The 18,006-nt window shown below is 43.9% G+C and overlaps 1 protein-coding gene across 3 annotated transcripts in view; it reads left to right on the forward strand.

The window, feature by feature from the left end:
• The first annotated feature begins 414 nt into the window (after window positions 1-414).
• The window catches only part of ATF2 (activating transcription factor 2), a 74,601-nt gene continuing 57,009 nt past the window's right edge, over window positions 415-18,006 (forward strand). For 2 of the 3 annotated variants that reach the window (XM_075284027.1, XM_075284029.1), the window contains exons 1-6: window positions 415-771; window positions 9,935-10,005; window positions 12,627-12,723; window positions 13,739-13,857; window positions 16,244-16,372; window positions 17,273-17,448. In XM_075284027.1, coding sequence (XP_075140128.1) covers window positions 9,958-10,005; window positions 12,627-12,723; window positions 13,739-13,857; window positions 16,244-16,372; window positions 17,273-17,448 — 569 coding nt within the window. In that variant the 5' untranslated portion in view covers window positions 415-771; window positions 9,935-9,957. The remainder of the gene's footprint in view (window positions 772-9,934; window positions 10,006-12,626; window positions 12,724-13,738; window positions 13,858-16,243; window positions 16,373-17,272; window positions 17,449-18,006) is intronic. The other variant, XM_075284028.1, reaches the window with a different exon arrangement.

Below are 18,006 nucleotides of genomic sequence, written 5' to 3' on the forward strand. Positions count from 1 at the left end.
CAGTCCGACCTCTCTGTTATTTTGGTCCTCCAATGGAGGCGATGCCAGTGTGAACCTAGCTTTTTTGTGTGTTATGGTGTGGCAGCACCAGGAGTGCATACTATACATAGTGTAGAGGGGCATTATAGTTTGGGTGCCAGACATAAACTGAAGCTCCTGGTCCCCAATGCTAAATATATAGTCTTTATTTCAGTTTTACTAATGTCAATGTGAATTGTGACCAGTTATAAGTACAGTTCACGTCACCTCCATTTACTGTAGTAAGGTAACCATGGTTTCAAATGCGCATGTGTATAGGTGGAGACTCTCAACCAGGAAGCAAAGACAATGCCGTCCGGTCCTGGCTCCGCCCCTGCACAGCTGTAACGCCGCCATTGCCGCTCCTGGCATGCCAGTAGCTGATTACAATGACGTAATCCCTTTTGCTGGCTCTCCCCCCACAGCCGGAGCAGCAAGCAGCGATCAAACTCCCACCCGCCCAGCTGTCAAGCGAAATATCGCGATAATCTGACAGGGAGCTAGTGGGATTTGGCCTTGAGCAAGGTTCAGCCCTTCTAGGGGGTAAGTTTGTAAACACGGAGGTTGCACGGCCGATCACCTGTCGCGATAGAACCTGCACCGCTGGGGTCTCGGCTGCCGGGGAGCGCACGGTAACATGGCGGAGCGTAGAGAAGCGTAATGTGTGTGTCAGCAGTGCGGGAGATCGGAGCTGCTCAGGTGCTAAAGGAGCTGCTAGGACAGTAACCTGCCCCCGTACTGCACTGATGTCAGGTAGGATGGATGATTGACAGCCGCTGCTGCTGCTCAGGGTCCTAGGCTGCAGCCTTGTACACCCAGCGCTGTCTGCCATGATGTCTGCTTACCATGGCAACAGCATCCTGGCTCTCCTAGCCCCCTGGACCAAACACACCAGTGATATGTACAGGGACTCCGGTATCTAGAATGTTCTCTGCCTGTATATGCCTTGTATATGTGTATGTGTGTGTATATATATATATATATATATATATATATATATATACAGTTGCATCCTATACCATCCATTAGGCTCTTCTATGCAGTCTCTTAAAGGGGTGACTTGATACCCGTAAGATATCTCTTATACTGTAACTGTATGATAGAAGATGGTGTTATTAAAGGACCAACTATATGAGTCCGCTGACTGCCAGCAGTAAAGATGCCATCTTGTTAACAGGTCAGAAACTTTGCAGAACTGTTTATTACTATTTTGGGTAAAACAGACCAGAAATGATTTTATATGAGACCCCTGAAGACATTTCAGTCACCAGACCAGAGCCTTAAAAATGGGGAGACCCCTAAAATGACTCAAACCCCAGACCTGCTCTAAAACTATTCATATCCCAGTCTATAGTCCTCTAAAAGTAAGATCTGCAAAATTACTTTAGATCCCTAAAATTAGTAAAAACCCAGCCCCTAAAATAATCAGACTAAAGACTAGACCCCTGAAAGTAAGACCTCACACCAGATCCCAAAATTAATTTGGACTCCAGACTAGATCCCTAAGAAGAAGAAGACACCAGACCAGACTTTCAAAATGAATTCACACCCCTACAGTTAGTCAAAACCCCAGACCCCTGAATCCTACACATTTTAGGGGTCTGTTCTGGGGTCTAATTTTAGAGGTCTGGTCTGTGTTCTGAGACCTAAAATGTATGGGTCCTCTGATCAGACCCCTAAAATGAATCATACATCAGGACATATCTTATTGATTAATCAGACCTCAGGCAAGAACCCCATAATTGATTGGACCCCTGTTCACACCCCTAAAATGAATTAGATCCGAGGTCAGACCTCTAAGATTATATCTGACACCAGACTAACTATACTTATCTCTCCCAGGTGTCTAACACTTCCAGGCTCCAAAGCTCTGAGCACGGCTACTGCGCGGGTCCCTTGGTAGTCACCTTGACTGCAGATATCATAGATATATTTGATGGACGGCAGGTCAGTGCAGTTTAGATGGCGGCCGCAGTCTGCCTGTTGTAGATCGCTGATCTGTGTGATCGCCATCTGATCACTGTAAATCTCGTACGCCTAGCTCAGGATGTCTTACTGTTTATTTCTTTTCTATTGCGAGTATCTTTGAACCCTGACATGAAGGATTTGTGTGATGGTGCCAGATACCGGCCATCTACTTGTATATGTGATGATATCTGTGTCATTGAATAAACAGACATGTCTGCCATACTTCCTTGTCTAGCATTTACCATACTGCCTGCTCAGATTCTCCTCGCTTGTTACCTTTTATGATGCTGCTCCCTGCAAATATTTACCTGCAGGTTAATATAACTGGACATGGCTGTTGTTGCCATTGCGGCTTCATAAGACTGAATAGCTGTATAAGGTATTATGCTAGTTGGTTCTATGGATATTTGCTTATACTTTGGGTCACTTTATAAGCAAAACCTAAATTTAAGCAGAGCTTGCTTTAAAGGGGCTTCATGCGGAAACCAAATAGAAAACATATGGACACCTTTATAGTCTATTCTAAGGTTTCATGTTCAGGGGTTCCTCAAGTGGACCCCTCAAATGCAAACCCCTGTGCAGATGTGAACAAGACTATTTCTATCCAATGACAGCAAGCAGTGATCCTGAAAATGGTTTCTGGCAGCATTTGTGTCATTATCAAAAAGTTTGGAATATATCTTATTAACTCATTTTGTCAACTTTTCGAAATTCTCATCTGAAATCCGCTTTCTGTTCTCCTGTCTTTTACGCTGTTGTTGGCAGTAGCTGCCTAGATAGATGGAAAGATAGATACTTTATATGGATGAAAGAATGAAACATTGTGTTTGGAATAAATCTATTTATTTATTTATTTATTAAATCAGATAATTTTTATTTTAATTTTTATTTAATCTTTTGTTTCATAGCAAATAATAGCGCTCAGGGAAACGGCTAAAGTAGAAATGAGAGATCTATCCCTAATCAGAGACTGGGATGGAAGACCAGGTGTGTCCAACCATGCCCCCCAAATTTTTTCAAATTTAGTTTGGGCCTTTCTCTGTATATATACTCCCCTCTCCAGCCTAATAGTATTATTAATTCTAGATATCAATTCCACCAGAGAAGGAGGGCTTGGGTCCAACCAATGATAAGCAATCAATTTTCTTGCCTGGTATAATACCCTAGACAACCCTATAAATTCTGGGCTTTCAGGGTCCACACCCTCCCCCAAATTACCTAGAAGGCAAACTAATGGTGAGTGCTGAAGGGCAATAGAATACACCCGGCCAAGCAAGGACAGTATCTGATTCCAGTACTTGGCTAACTCCCGACACTCCCACATCATATGAAGGAGATGTGCAGGTTCCATACTACAGCGGGGGCATTTGGCATCAGAATGGATATGCATACGGAACAGTCTCTGTAGAGTCCTATCGACCCTATGCAAGAGATAAATACGAGACAGTCTCTGCGCTTCACTAGGGTTATTTTATTTTTTAACTACATTTTTGGTTTGTTTAAATGCATAAAGAAATAGAGGCAGCCATGTATCTGCCCTTCTATGTATCTGTCCATCTTTATTTCTAACTATGCATCTATCTGTGACTTTCTGCATGCATTTATCTATGTATGCATATATCTATTTATCCATCTATGCATCTCTTCATTTGTTTATGCACATATCTATGCATCTATCTATTGATGCATCTATATATGTGTCTATGTATCTGCCAATGTACTCATCTATCTTTTTAAACATATAAATAAGAGAAATAAGCAGCACTCCGCATGTAAATAAAGTATGGGTGCCTGCAAAGGACCTGATCCACAGTCAAAAAAAGAAAAAAAGTTGCAGCACTCCAAAAATGCATAGAAAAAGGTGATTCATTGTTCACTCATTTGTCTATGTATGCTCCAATCTGTGTATGCCTCAATCTATACACTAGGGGTGGGTTCACACCTGCGCCCGGTCTCCACTTTGTGGGTTTCTGTCTTCTGCCCGAGAAACTGGACAGGAGACGGAAACCGGCAGTCAGTGTCCGCCCGTGAGCGTCTTCTGGTCTCTGCGACGAAACCAGGTTTTTTTGGGCATGCAGGACTTTGTGTCTGGTTAAAAAAAAACGTTTCGCCGCAGAGAGGCAGAAGACGCTCAAGGGCAGACACTTTGCAAACCCATTCAAGTGAATGGGTTTGAAAATTGACTGCCAGTTTCCGTCTCCTGTCCAGTCTGTCGGGCAGAAGACGGAAACCTGCAAAGCGAGGAGCAGGAGTGAACCCGCCCTAACTAGGTAGCCAGCTCTCTGGCTTTTATAGTGTATAATGTGATGCTGGCCATGCATAGGATTGGTAAGTAGAGAGTGGATTGTTGTCAGTACAATATCTTCAATGCTTCACAAGCCTGGCAAGATCCAGGAAAGCAGAGAGGATAACTACCAACTATCGGGGGTAGAGCTGAGCGGAGCCGACCCAGACTCTGATATGCCCCAAAGCACTTTATTCTAACTTTGATATCAGGGAAAACACAGTTATGTGCAAGTAAAGACAAGATTCACAAAGTTAAAGGTTTGAAGTTGCTTGTGAGACTGTTCACCGCTTCACTGGGGCTGGTTGCATCACCATTTTCCTGCTGATAGATTCTCTTTAGACACTCCATCAGCAAATCTCAGAAAGTGCTTTGCCGATATGTTTTTCATTACCTGCAAAGTGGATGGGATTCTGGCTAATCCCATCCACTTTTTCCAGAAAAAAATCTGCAGCGGAAAAGCCAAGTTTTCAAACAAGCTTGCATTTTTGAAAATCGCAGCATGACAATTGTACCTACGGAAACGTGCGCATTTTCTCAATAGGTATAATAGGGGCAGAAAGTCCACAGAGGCATTTCCGCCGCAGTGTTTTCTGTAATGTTTTGTGGCTGCGGCTCGCTACATGGGCCTTAGCCTTAGGGACTACTGTTGAGCGTGAGGTTATATGATGACTACTGAGAGAAGGGAGTTTGCTATGAATAGTAGGGGAGAGAGGGAAACTGCTGTGGCTATAGTCTGGAATGGATGGAAGTAATGCTTTATTTTATCAAATCTACTCTTAGGAAAGGGGCTTTCGTATACGTTGTGCAAAAAGCTGTGACTTTTTGATATTTTTGTTCTATTTTTCATGAGTGTTAGCACTGCTGTGAATTCTGTGTCTTGCTGTATGGGCATTACTGTGAGTTCTGGTATGATGCCTTAGTGTATGGGCACTGCTGTGAGTTGTGGTAAGATGCCTTAGTGTATGGGCACTGCTGTGAGTTGTGGTAAGGTGCCTTAGTGTATGGGCACTGCTGTGAGTTGTGGTAAGGTGCCTTAGTGTATGGGCACTGCTGTGAGTTGTGGTAAGATGCCTTAGTGTATGGGCACTGCTGTGAGTTGTGGTAAGATGCCTTAGTCTATGGGCACTGCTGTGTAGTTGTGGTAAGGTGCCTTAGTGTATGGGCACTGTTGTGAGTTGTGGTAAGATGCCTTAGTCTATGGGCACTGCTGTGAGTTGTGGTAAGGTGCCTTACTGTATGGGCACTGCGGTGTAGTTGTGGTAAGGTGCCTTAGTGTATGGGCACTGCTGTGTAGTTGTGGTAAGGTGCCTTAGTCTATGGGCACTGCTGTGAGTTGTGGTAAGGTGCCTTACTGTATGGGCACTGCGGTGTAGTTGTGGTAAGGTGCCTTAGTGTATGGGCACTGCTGTGTAGTTGTGGTAAGGTGCCTTAGTCTATGGGCACTGCTGTGAGTTGTGGTAAGGTGCCTTACTGTATGGGCACTGCTGTGAGTTGTGGTAAGGTGCCTTAGTGTATGGGCACTGCAGTGAGTTGTGGTAAGGTGCCTTAGTATATGGGCACTGCTGTGAGTTGTGGTAAGGTGCCTTAGTATATGGGCACTGCTGTGTGTTGTGGTAAGGTGCCTTACTGTATGGGCACTGCTGTGAGTTGTGGTAAGGTGCCTTAGTGTATGGGCACTGCTGTGAGTTGTGGTAAGGTGCCTTACTGTATGGGCACTGCAGTGAGTTGTGGTAAGGTGCCTTAGTATATGGGCACTGCTGTGTGTTGTGGTAAGGTGCCTTACTGTATGGGCACTGCTGTGAGTTGTGGTAAGGTGCCTTAGTGTATGGGCACTGCTGTGAGTTGTGGTAAGGTGCCTTAGTGTATGGGCACTGCTGTGAGTTGTGGTAAGGTGCCTTACTGTATGGGCACTGCTGTGAGTTGTGGTAAGGTGCCTTACTGTATGGGCACTGCTGTGAGTTGTGGTAAGGTGCCTTAGTGTATGGGCACTGCAGTGAGTTGTGGTAAGGTGCCTTAGTATATGGGCACTGCTGTGAGTTGTGGTAAGGTGCCTTAGTATATGGGCACTGCTGTGTGTTGTGGTAAGGTGCCTTACTGTATGGGCACTGCTGTGAGTTGTGGTAAGGTGCCTTAGTGTATGGGCACTGCTGTGAGTTGTGGTAAGGTGCCTTACTGTATGGGCACTGCAGTGAGTTGTGGTAAGGTGCCTTAGTATATGGGCACTGCTGTGTGTTGTGGTAAGGTGCCTTACTGTATGGGCACTGCTGTGAGTTGTGGTAAGGTGCCTTAGTGTATGGGCACTGCTGTGAGTTGTGGTAAGGTGCCTTACTGTATGGGCACTGCTGTGAGTTGTGGTAAGGTGCCTTACTGTATGGGCACTGCTGTGAGTTGTGGTAAGGTGCCTTAGTATATGGGCACTGCTGTGAGTTGTGGTAAGGTGCCTTAGTATATGGGCACTGCTGTGTGTTGTGGTAAGGTGCCTTACTGTATGGGCACTGCTGTGAGTTGTGGTAAGGTGCCTTAGTATATGGGCACTGCTGTGAGTTGTGGTAAGGTGCCTTAGTATATGGGCACTGCTGTGTGTTGTGGTAAGGTGCCTTACTGTATGGGCACTGCTGTGAGTTGTGGTAAGGTGCCTTAGTGTATGGGCACTGCAGTGAGTTGTGGTAAGGTGCCCTGCTTTATGGGCACTGCTGTAGCTACCGCCGGGGTATACTGGGATCACATGTGCTCTTTGTGGTTTAGTGCAGCAGGCTTAGGCTGGGTTCACATCTGCGCTTGTTGCCTGTTTGGGGATTCCATCTGCCATTTTGCTTGTAAAAAGCAGAGAGAAAAGTCCTGCAAGCAGGATTTTTTTCCCTGCACTTTTCAGGTGAAAAATGGGTGGACCCCATTATAGTCAACTGCTTTTTTGCCAATTGGGTTTCTGGTTTTTGGTTCCCCAAACAGACGCGAAGAACGGAAACCCAAACGCAGGTGTGAACCTAGTGTTATTGAGTAAAGCAACATAAACAGTCCTGAATATAAGGGACAAAAACCTTAATGTTATTATACATTACAAACCCTTAAAGTTATTATATATGACATATATTACAAAGTTTGAGCAGAATGGGAAATACGCGCATCGTTTTCCTATTTACATCCTGGAAAAAAATTTTGCATGTTTCCCATAATCCCCCAATGGAGCGAAAATGGCTTTGTAAGTCTCCATACGCCTGTAAAGGGGCTCTCTCCTTAAGGAGTTATATTATCCCCAGAACCTGGTCTGAAAGTTCTCGTATCCAGTTAAATAAACAGAGTTCTTAGACACATTTGCATTTCCTTCACTTTTTCATTTGTTCTATTTGAGGAAAAAAATAAATTGTGATGGTAATGGCTCCGTCCCGGACATGCCGCAGTGGCTCCTGAGGACCCCATCGCCTATAATGAGGTCTGCCGGGCTTCATTTATGGCGTCTTTTGCAAGATGTATTAGTGCAGTTTGCTCTGTTATCGTGTTCAAGATTTCTTGATTAAATCTGCGTTGGAGACTCCAATGTGAACCCAGCCTTAGCCGCTCTTATCTTTCTCTCCCAAAAATTATCATCTAACAATAATAATAAAAACTTAACCGAAAAGAAAAGACTTTTTATTTCTATGTAAAACCATTTTCTGCCTTTGTCTTGCCGTTTTCCGGATTCCACCAGTCACCATTTACATTTTTCATTTGCACATTTTATCCAAATAAGCTGCTAGACATTGACACTTCTCGTTATATTTCCATTCTCCTTTCTGCTGGTTTAGTCCCGTTTTCCTTCCTCCGTCTTCTAGGATCTATGAGTATGGCTCCCACCTGTCCTCTAACCTATATCTCTAAAACAAGCAAGAGAGGGATGGAAGGAACACCCCATTATACAATGTATACAAGAAGACTGTAGGGCTGGGAGATTGAGGCCTTAACAAAATCACAACTGAACATTTTAGCTTAATTACAATTAATGAATGATTATTCTAGGACACTCCCCTTTTTGCATACCATACCCCATATTTATATGACACGCGATGACACTGAATTTTGGTTATTTATGTATTGGTAATACTGATTGAGTAGTTGCAATAAGTGACATATCCTTTAGCCAATGGCAATTATAACAAGGTGGCATCCTCTACACCTTGGTTTCTACACCAACATGGAAGGGGGTTCTTTACTGTAAGAGCAGTGAGTATGGGGATATTGCCATCAGAGGACGTTGTGATGAGGGAGTCACTTATAGAAGACCTTTTATGTCCTTTAAGGTATACCGTATATATTATATACCCAGTGGTGTAACTAGGAATGGCGCAGCCCCAAAGCGAATATTTAAACATGGGGCCCCCTCCCCCATGACCTCAAATCTCCCTGCACAAACCAAATTCCTGCACAGAGTATTATCCCCCATAGTGGCCCCTGCACACAGTATTATTCCAAAAGTGGCCCCTGCACACAGTATTATCCCCCATAGTGGCCCCTGCACACAGTATTATTCCTCATATTGGCCCCTGCACACAGTATTATCCCCCATAGTGGCCCCTGCACACAGTATTATCCCCCATAGTGGCCCCTGCACACAGTATTATCCCCCATTGTGGACCCTGCACACGGTATTATTCCCCATAGTGGCCCCTGCACACAGTATTATTCCCCATAGTGGCCCCTGCACACGGTATTATTCCCCATAGTGGCCCCTGCACACAGTATTATGCCCCATAGTGGCCCCTGCACACAGTATTATGCCCCATAATGGTCTATTCACACAGTATTATGTCCCTTTGTAGACACCCATGAACAATTAACAATTAATATAAAACACAGTTATTTACCTCTCCCTTTGTTTAGTGCACTCCCCACTTATGTTGGCCATCTTCAATGATGGACCAGACTGTACGTTTGCCGGGCTTGCGTGGTGACGCGTAATGACGCAAGCCCGGCTCACCTCAGTTATCCGTGGAAACCCACAGATCCCATACACTAAATTGGTGTCCCCCAGGTTTCTTCCCAAAATCCTACTTGCAGGACTTCTCTCTCCACATATTTTAAGTGAAATAGAAGACTGAGTCCCCGAATGGTCACACAATGCTAGTGTGACCGTAGCCTAAGGCCCGATTCACATCAGCATTCAGGTTTCCATTTAGGGAGTCCGCTTGGGGAACCCCCAAATGGAAGCCTATCTGCATTAAAAAGCGGTTACCAAAGAAAACACAGAGACCCCATAGACTATAATGAGGACCGTGTGGTTTCTGCTCGGTTTCCGCACAAAACATGTGGAGAGAAAAGTGCTGCTTGCAGAAATCTACACAGACCTCATTATAGTCTATGGGGTCCATGTGGTTCTTTGGTAACCGCTTTTTAATGCATATAGGTTTCCGTTTGGGGGGTCCCGAAGTGGACTCCCCGAATGGAAACCCAAACGCTGATGTGAACCGGGCCTAAGTGGTACACAGATTTCAGCTAGCAATAGAGAAACCAACAAAGGGGGAGTTTCACAGGATTTCCCAGAAACGTTTTAATTTTTTATTAATAATAAATAATACATTACATGTTTTCATAAAGTATATTCTAATATTTATTAATGGTAAATGCTATCAGAAAATGAAAACTGTGTGTCCTCCTGTCCATATAATGGCGCATGTCTGTCTCCCACAGGTAATCACAAGGACCTGTAGAATATGAGTGATGACAAACCATTTGTATGCACCGCCCCTGGATGTGGCCAGGTAAGTCACAATCCTCCTCCCTCAATCCACAGCCCTGGACATTGTATTTGATGTCTTAAAGGAGTCATTTAAAATAGTGTAAAATCAACAGTTTTAAGTTGTATAACATACGTCCTCTTTAGAATTTTTCACCGATCCTCACCCCTATCTCTGTTTGCTTTCCGGCTTGTGAGCTGGTTGGTCAGTCATGGCTCGCTTTAGTGTTCTCGGGATGTGGTGGAGAGGGGAGGGGGTCAGCAGCAATGGCAACCATGAAAAATTGTAAAGGCAGCAGAGTCTGCTATATCTGCGCATGCGCTAGATGTGTTCTGCTACTGGTGGGCACCAGTGGATGCAACATAGACAACAGGGGATATGGTTACATGGTCATGTGGGTACATCAAGTGACTACTTCAAACTTACATAAGACCTACTGATGGCTTGTTGAGCTGATTCTGCTGACTCTCCCGTAAATGTGTAGGCTTAGCTCAATAGCGTGTTATGTGCAATGTTATCTCAATAGGGAGAGAATAGGGTGAAAAATATGCAAATCTATTCTCCAGGATGTAATTAGGAGAACAGTGCTCTCTGTACGCTACCCTCTAGAGGGCAGCATCCTTAACATCATGCATGACTCAGTTAAAAAGTCTATTTAATCATGATGTGGATTTAATTGCCAAATCAGTATTTCTATTCCAAAAGGAACAGATTCCCAGCTATGGACAGCGCTGTTTCGGCCTATTGGGCCATCCTCAGCATAGCGCTATGCTGAGGATGGCCCAATAGGCCGTAACAGTGCTGTCCATAGCTGGGAATCTGTTCCTTTTGGAATAGAAATACTAATTTGGCAATTAAATAGACTTTTTAACTGAGTCATGCATGATGTTAAGGATGCTGCCCTCTAGAGGGCGGCATACAGAGGCACTGTTCTCCTAATTACATCCTGGAGAATAGATTTGCATATTTTTTGCCCAGAATCCCTAGCGGAGCAGGAATGACTTGTAAGTCTCCGTACTGCCTATGTAGGCACACCCTCTCCCTGATGTGTACGATTATCCCCTGACCCTAGGGAGAGAATAATGAGACACTGCTAAACACATGAGTGTATCTCCCTTGGTAACACGCCTGATACATCTTTTCAGGGGACAGTTGGCAGACCCCCATATACATGGTAGTATACCATAATATTGTGTCCATCCATAAAAAATTCTAAGTTATATAAATGCCTTTTTCTTTAGGAATGTTCACCTAATCGTTCAAAGGTTTTGAGACTGACACAAATTTTGGTTTTCACAAAGTTTTCTCCTTCATTGTCTTTAGATCTTTTATTCTTTCTGTTTCTTTGGTTACTGAGTTGCAATTCTAAGATTTTACGCTTTTATTAACAAATACATCGAGTTCATGTAAAGACTCAGTGTTCTCAGAGCTGACGCTTATTTCTGCAAACTTCTGCAATTCCCTGTGGCACGCTTGATATCCGCTTGTGGGCCACATCCTGACCTATGACCTATTCTTGCCTAATCCCTGCTTGGAGTTTATCACAATTTTTGTGTTTTTGTTTGTCCACCTGCTCTTTTTGAGGATTGGCCACTGGTTCTCAATGGGATTGGGGAATTTCCTGGACATGAAACCCAACCTTTCAATGTTTTGTTCACCAAGCTACTTAGATAGATATTACTCTTGTCTCATGAGCCACTTGGCTATCACTTTTGCATTGTGACATGGTGCTCCATTATGGTGGAATAAGCATTGTTTATCACCACGTTGTTCCTGGACCATTGGGAGCAGTTTTTCATGTAGAATGTTTAGTTGCTATTCTTTATTCATGGCAGTGTTTTTAGGCAACCCCTTTGGATGAAAAGCAACCCCACACCTGGTCTCAGGACGCTTTATTGTTGGCATGACACAGGACTCATGGCTGTGCTCACCTTTTCTTATCTGGACAAAACCTTTGACCATAATTTTACATCACTGTTTTCTAGTTGACTCTACAAATATATCCACTCACTGTATACCAGTTCTGGGGGTTATCTGTTCGGGATGCTTATTCACCACGCATACCTATTGGACCCAAATGCAATCATAAAAGGAAACTCCGATTCCACATTCTTTTCCAACTTGTCCGTCTTACCAGGCTGCACAAAAGTAAAGTTCCCCTTTACACTCATGCATCCACACAAAGGTACAACGAGATACCAGTATGCCCACACACTATGCACCACTAGAACACAACAGGGTAACAGAGCTATTGATATTAACACTTCAGAAGTGGGGGGAACATTAGAGACAAAAGACAATCTTGTTAAATTTTAGATTTAATATGCATAAAAAAAAGTACAGTGTGTTACAATAAGAAGATGGAATAGACAAGTACCTACAATGTATAACAATGAGAATAACAATGGGAGTAACTTTAGAGGCTAGTTTGTTTAAGGATGAGTTCACACACCCTTAAGAATGCAGAATGTGCCTTAAAATCTTCCTCAAAAAACCCTTCCCAACTCTCCCATTAATTTCAATAAGAGTCAAGAATTCTCATGAATTTGCAATATTTGTAACAATCATTAAAATTATTTGTGATGTCATAACATAACATTTTGCAAATTTTGTCTCTTTATATTGATGTTGTTTTTAACCAACAGCGTTTTACTAATGAAGATCACTTGGCCGTACATAAGCATAAACATGAGATGACATTGAAGTTTGGCCCTGCTCGAAATGACAGTGTCATTGTTGCAGGTCAGTGCTGCTTGCCAATGTAAAATGTTTTGTTGTAGAGTCTGTGTAACTGCTGTGCATAGATGGCTGTCTTGCTGCTTCTTACATAGCTCCAGAAGGTTGTATAAAGCAGATTGGAGGGTGGAGAGTGGTAAAAGATTCCAAATATTCAGAGAGGGCAGATGACAGCTTATAGATCGTAACCAATGTACTAAAGAGGAAGGAGAGAATTCACATCATGCTGCAAGAGTAAGAAGGAATCACATTATGAGCAGTAGAATAAGAAATCAGTCCAGGAGGGAAGTGCTGGGTATACTTGTAAGCTAGTGAAGGCCGCAGCTTCTTGGACACCTCCACATCTATCATGTACTATGGAGAGGACTTGTTTATATGACAATGATGTGTTAGCAGCAGGTATCAATTTATATATCATGGGGTCTGAAAAAAAATGAAGGGAGGAAAATTGCAACCTAAAATTTTTCTAATTAAAGGCAACTACTAGTACAACTGCTCTAATATTAAGTGGTTAAGATGAGAAAAAAATATTGGAGCCTCCCCAGGACAGGGGATAAGTGTCAGATTGAAGGCCCAAACGCTGAGTCCCCCAGTGATCAGAAGGATGGGGGACCAAAAGTCTCCCTAAGTCCTCTTTGTGAACGGATTACCAGTGCGTTTGTGTGACCGGCGTTCCAGTCTATGGCAGTGAATGAATGAAGCTTCAGGCACCCGAGTGCACTGATACCCCAATTACATGGAGGCCTTATTGGGACTTTCTCTACCCGTTCTCTTGATCACTGGGCAACAATGGCGTTCAGGCCTGCAGCAATCGGACACTTAACCCCTATCTACAGGACAAGGAATAAGTGTCCATAATGGCACAACCTCTGTAAGGCCCCATACACACAATTGAGATTTGGTGAACTCGGTTGTGTTGCGTTTCGATAACATAGAGCCAGACAGGACCTGCTCTGTGATCATTGGAATGGAATGGTTAATTCTTTTACTTTTCTAACTTTTTTATAAATTGAATTTCTAGATCAAACACCAACACCCACTCGGTTCCTGAAGAACTGTGAAGAAGTTGGTCTGTTCAATGAGCTTGCAAGTCCATTTGAAAATGATTTCAAGAAGGCGTCAGATGACGACATTAAGAAGGTACATAAATTATTGCGTGCGGAATCTCTGAGCCGGGGCACACTGACATCTGAGAGAAGACAAAGCCGTGTCCTCTGGCTCAACCGCTCTGTCTTGTTATACGCGAACATATGCAAATGGTGCAAGTGTCTCTATCCTTAGACACGTAGGTCATGTTATTTAGGCAAAATATATAGCAAGATAGCAATCCTTAGGTCTTCAGCACTAGTATGGCTCCCACACGGATCAGCTGTTTGAAGAGGCCTCCTCACTACCAAAAACGCTGTGCTTGATATTGCAGCTTGACCATGTTCACTTGAATGGCCTTGTGATTGATGAAGGTAGCATCATATGGTCTGAGAAGCAGAACCAATGCTTACCAAAGCCCAGTTTGGCAGTGGGGGTTTAGGAGGCGGAGGTCCAGCAGTTGGATCTCCACTAATAAGATGCTTATCCCTTATTTTGTAGATAGCCATCTTCTAGTTTGGCTCTGCACCCGGTTTGTACGCTGTGCTGCTTCTGCATTTTTTTCTACTTATTCTGTAGATAGATAAGTTGAAATATTAGGGCAACTGCTGCCTCTTCAACCACCTGATCCATAGGGTTCAATCACTGGGTGTCTGTCCCCCACATACCTTCAACTGATGACCTTTCCTAAAAGTACAGAAAAAACCCTTTAAAGGGAGTTTGTCACCAGGGTGAAGCATATTTAATCATCTACATAGGTAGGTCAGGATCATGAAAAATTTTACCTCTGTTGCCAAGATGTTAATTTATTTCAGATTATGCAAATTAACAATCTGGCCACTGAGGGCAGCTCAGTTACCGCACTCTGCCTTGCCCCGCACAGCCCAGGAATGCCCTTTGTCACCCCCCTCCTTTCTTTGTGTGACAGGGCCAGGCAAGATTTCATCTTAGGGCTTGTTCACACCTGCGCCCAGTCTCCGCTTTGCAGGTTTCCATCTTCTGCCTGAGAAACTGGACAGGAGACGGAAACCGGCAGTTTATTTTCAAACTCATTCATTTGAATTGGTTTGCTAAGTGTCTGCCCGTGAGCGTCTTCTGCTCTCCGCGGTGAAACAGTTTTTTTTTTAACCTGACACAAAGTCGGACATGCAGGACTTTGTGTCCGGTTAAAAAAAACAAAACCGTTTTGCCATGGAGACCAGAAGACACTCACAGGCAGACACTGACTGCCGGTTTCCATCTCCTGTCCAGTTTCTCGGGCAGAAGACAGAAACCCACAAAGCGGAGACCGGGCGCAGGTGTGAACCCGTCCTAAGCTCCATGGCCCTGTAGGGTAGAAGAAAGGAGGGCATATTAGAATGGTGCTTAGTGCAAAAGTTTGGAGCAATGAAGCCGCCCTCTCAGTTGCATATTCAGAGGCTAGGTTCACATCTGCGTTCGGGTTTCCCCAAGCGGACCTCCGAATGGTTACCTTCAGAAACCAGTGGACTCCATAAACTATAATGGGGTCCACTGGGTTTCTTCCCGAAAAGGGCGATAAAGTGGATAGAAAAGCGCTGCTTGCAGTGCTTTTCTATTCACATTTTTTTAATGGGATTGGGGACAGAAATCCCGAACGGAGTTTAAAGGGATCCTATCATTCCCTAACACGTCGGAATAGCCTTAAGAAAGACTATTCGTCTCCTACCTTTAGATGTCTTCTCCGCGCCGCTGTTCCATAGAAATCCCGGTTTTTGCCGGTGTGTAAATGAGTTCTCGCGGCCACAAGAAAAATGGCTGTTTACACAGTAAGTAAGCGGCCATTTTCTTGTGGCTTGTGGGCATGCGCAGTCAGCTCTGCCCAAGGCCTACAAGTTTCATCGCCTGCGCCGAAAGAAGACACAGGATGAGAACGTTCCTGAAGGAGATAGAGGCGGCGCTGGAGAGATCTCTCGCAGCATTGGGGACACCCCCAGTGCTTCAAGAGAACTCATTTGCATACCGGCAAATTCTACAGAATGGCGGCGCGGAGAACAGTTCTAAAGGTAGGAGACAAATAGCCTTTCTTAAGGCTATTCCAAAGAGTTATGGGCAAAAAATTCCATCTGAATAATAGGATCCCTTTAAGCGCTGGTGTGAACCCAGCCTGAAATAAAAGAATATTTCTGCAATGGAGGATCCAGTTTTAATGGGGTAAAAATCGTTACATTCAGGTAAGCCTGACCTATCTACCTGTGTTGCTGGTTTAATATGCTTCATCCCGATGATAGAATCCCTTTAATGGTCAGAAACTGTGTTATTCTTCATGTACTCACTTTATACTATTGATTCATGTGAAGGCTTTTGAAACATTCACTACCCTTTATTATGTTTGTGTTGGGGAATGGTCTAGATGAATAGATAAACCCAGATTCCCCTTTTGTAAGAGATTTCATACAGTATCTGATCATTTGGCTTCTAGATGCCATTGGATCTATCTCCTCTTGCAACACCTGTTATAAGAAGCAAGATTGAGGAACCAGCTATTGTTGAAACCACACATCAGGACAGTCCATTACCTCATCCAGAGTCCACCACAAGTGACGAAAAGGTCAGTAAGCCTGCCATGTACAGTATCGTGCAAATCATATAGGCAGGTGTGGGGAAAAAAAGCATCAAAGTAAAAATGCTTTAAAAAAAATAGACGTGTTAAAGGGGTTGTCCACAAGGAAAGGTGAAAAAAACAAACAAAAAAATCGGACGTCCTTCACCACTGTCTGGTCCAGTGTGTGCCCGTGCCTTTGCTAGTGTAAATGCCGCACTGCACGTGAACACTGGCGTCACCAGTTCCTTTCCTGTTCCTACTGATTGCCCCCAGCAGTCACGTATGGCACATGACTTGCTGCAAAGGCAAAGCGCACTGTGGACTGGACAGCAGCCGCGGATACTGGAGTGCCGCCGACACGTGATATGGCGTTCGCACTTGCGCTGCTGTCCACCCTTTGTGTTTCCACTTAAATTCCCAAAAAACTGAAGAGCGACAGCTTACCAGCGGTCAGTTTAAAAACCCATTCATTTGAACGAGTTTTTAAAGCAAACCGCCAGTGTCCATGTGCAGCCTCTCTGCGGTGAAAATTTTTTTGTTTTTTTTTGCATGGACACAAAGTCGGACATGCAGGACTTTGTGTCTGTACAAAGGCAAAGAGAAATCTAAAACCCATCAATATATGGTGTGACCTTTGCCCTTTGGAGGACGAGTCCTGGAAGTGATGATACGGCCCCCACAGATATAGCCCTGATCTCATTATCATCCAGTCTGTCTGGGGTTACATAAAAAGACAGAAGGATTGGAGAAAAAAGAATTGATGCTATTTTGAAGGCAAAGGGCGGTCACACTAAATACAGTTATTTTTTGCCCAGTGTATAGTTCACATTTAGGTTTTTGTGATCAATTACCTGCGGATCTGTAATATTACTGTAACTATATGATATTTCTGTTTCTGTTTGGTAGGAAGTGCCATTGCCAACTGCACAGCCCACATCTACCATTGTCCGGCCTCCATCACTTCAAGTTCCTAACGTGCTGCTTACAAATTCGGACTCAAGTGTTATTATTCAACCAGCGATACCTTCACCGACATCCAGCTCTGTAATAACCCAAGCGCCACCTTCCAACAGACCTATAGTGTGAGTACCCTGACGGCCATGCTGTTTCCCCTGCACATAACACTGTTCTGTAGTACTGTTCAGATGCCTTATACACTTACATGTTAAAGCTATTTATTTTATCATGGTAAACCTATAGAAGATCCATTGTAAGATTTGGTGCAGCAAAATTCTGATCGTTCTGGATTCCCAGGATTTACTGTATGTCAAAATATCAGAATTTTGCTGTTTGATTTCTGGAAATGATGGCCATACTAAATATCAATGGATGAGATTATTATAATACATTTAATTTCACGGCTAATTATAAAAATGCATATAATGGGGTTTTCTGGAACGACCATATTGATGGCTTATTGTTAGGAAAGGCCATGAATATGAGATTACTGGGGGCCTGACTCTCAGCACCCCCCATCAGTTGTTTTTAGGGACATAGGTGCTCTGACTGCGACCAAGTTACAATATCCTGTAGTAGAGGGTGCACAGAGGGACGGACCCATCTGAGCAATGAAGCAATTACAGGGCTCAACGGAAAACCGGAGCCCTCGCAAGCAGTTGATCAGCAGAGGTGCTGAGAGC

Source organism: Leptodactylus fuscus, chromosome 8 (assembly GCF_031893055.1).
Source record: "Leptodactylus fuscus isolate aLepFus1 chromosome 8, aLepFus1.hap2, whole genome shotgun sequence".
Classification (NCBI taxonomy): domain Eukaryota; kingdom Metazoa; phylum Chordata; class Amphibia; order Anura; family Leptodactylidae; genus Leptodactylus; species Leptodactylus fuscus.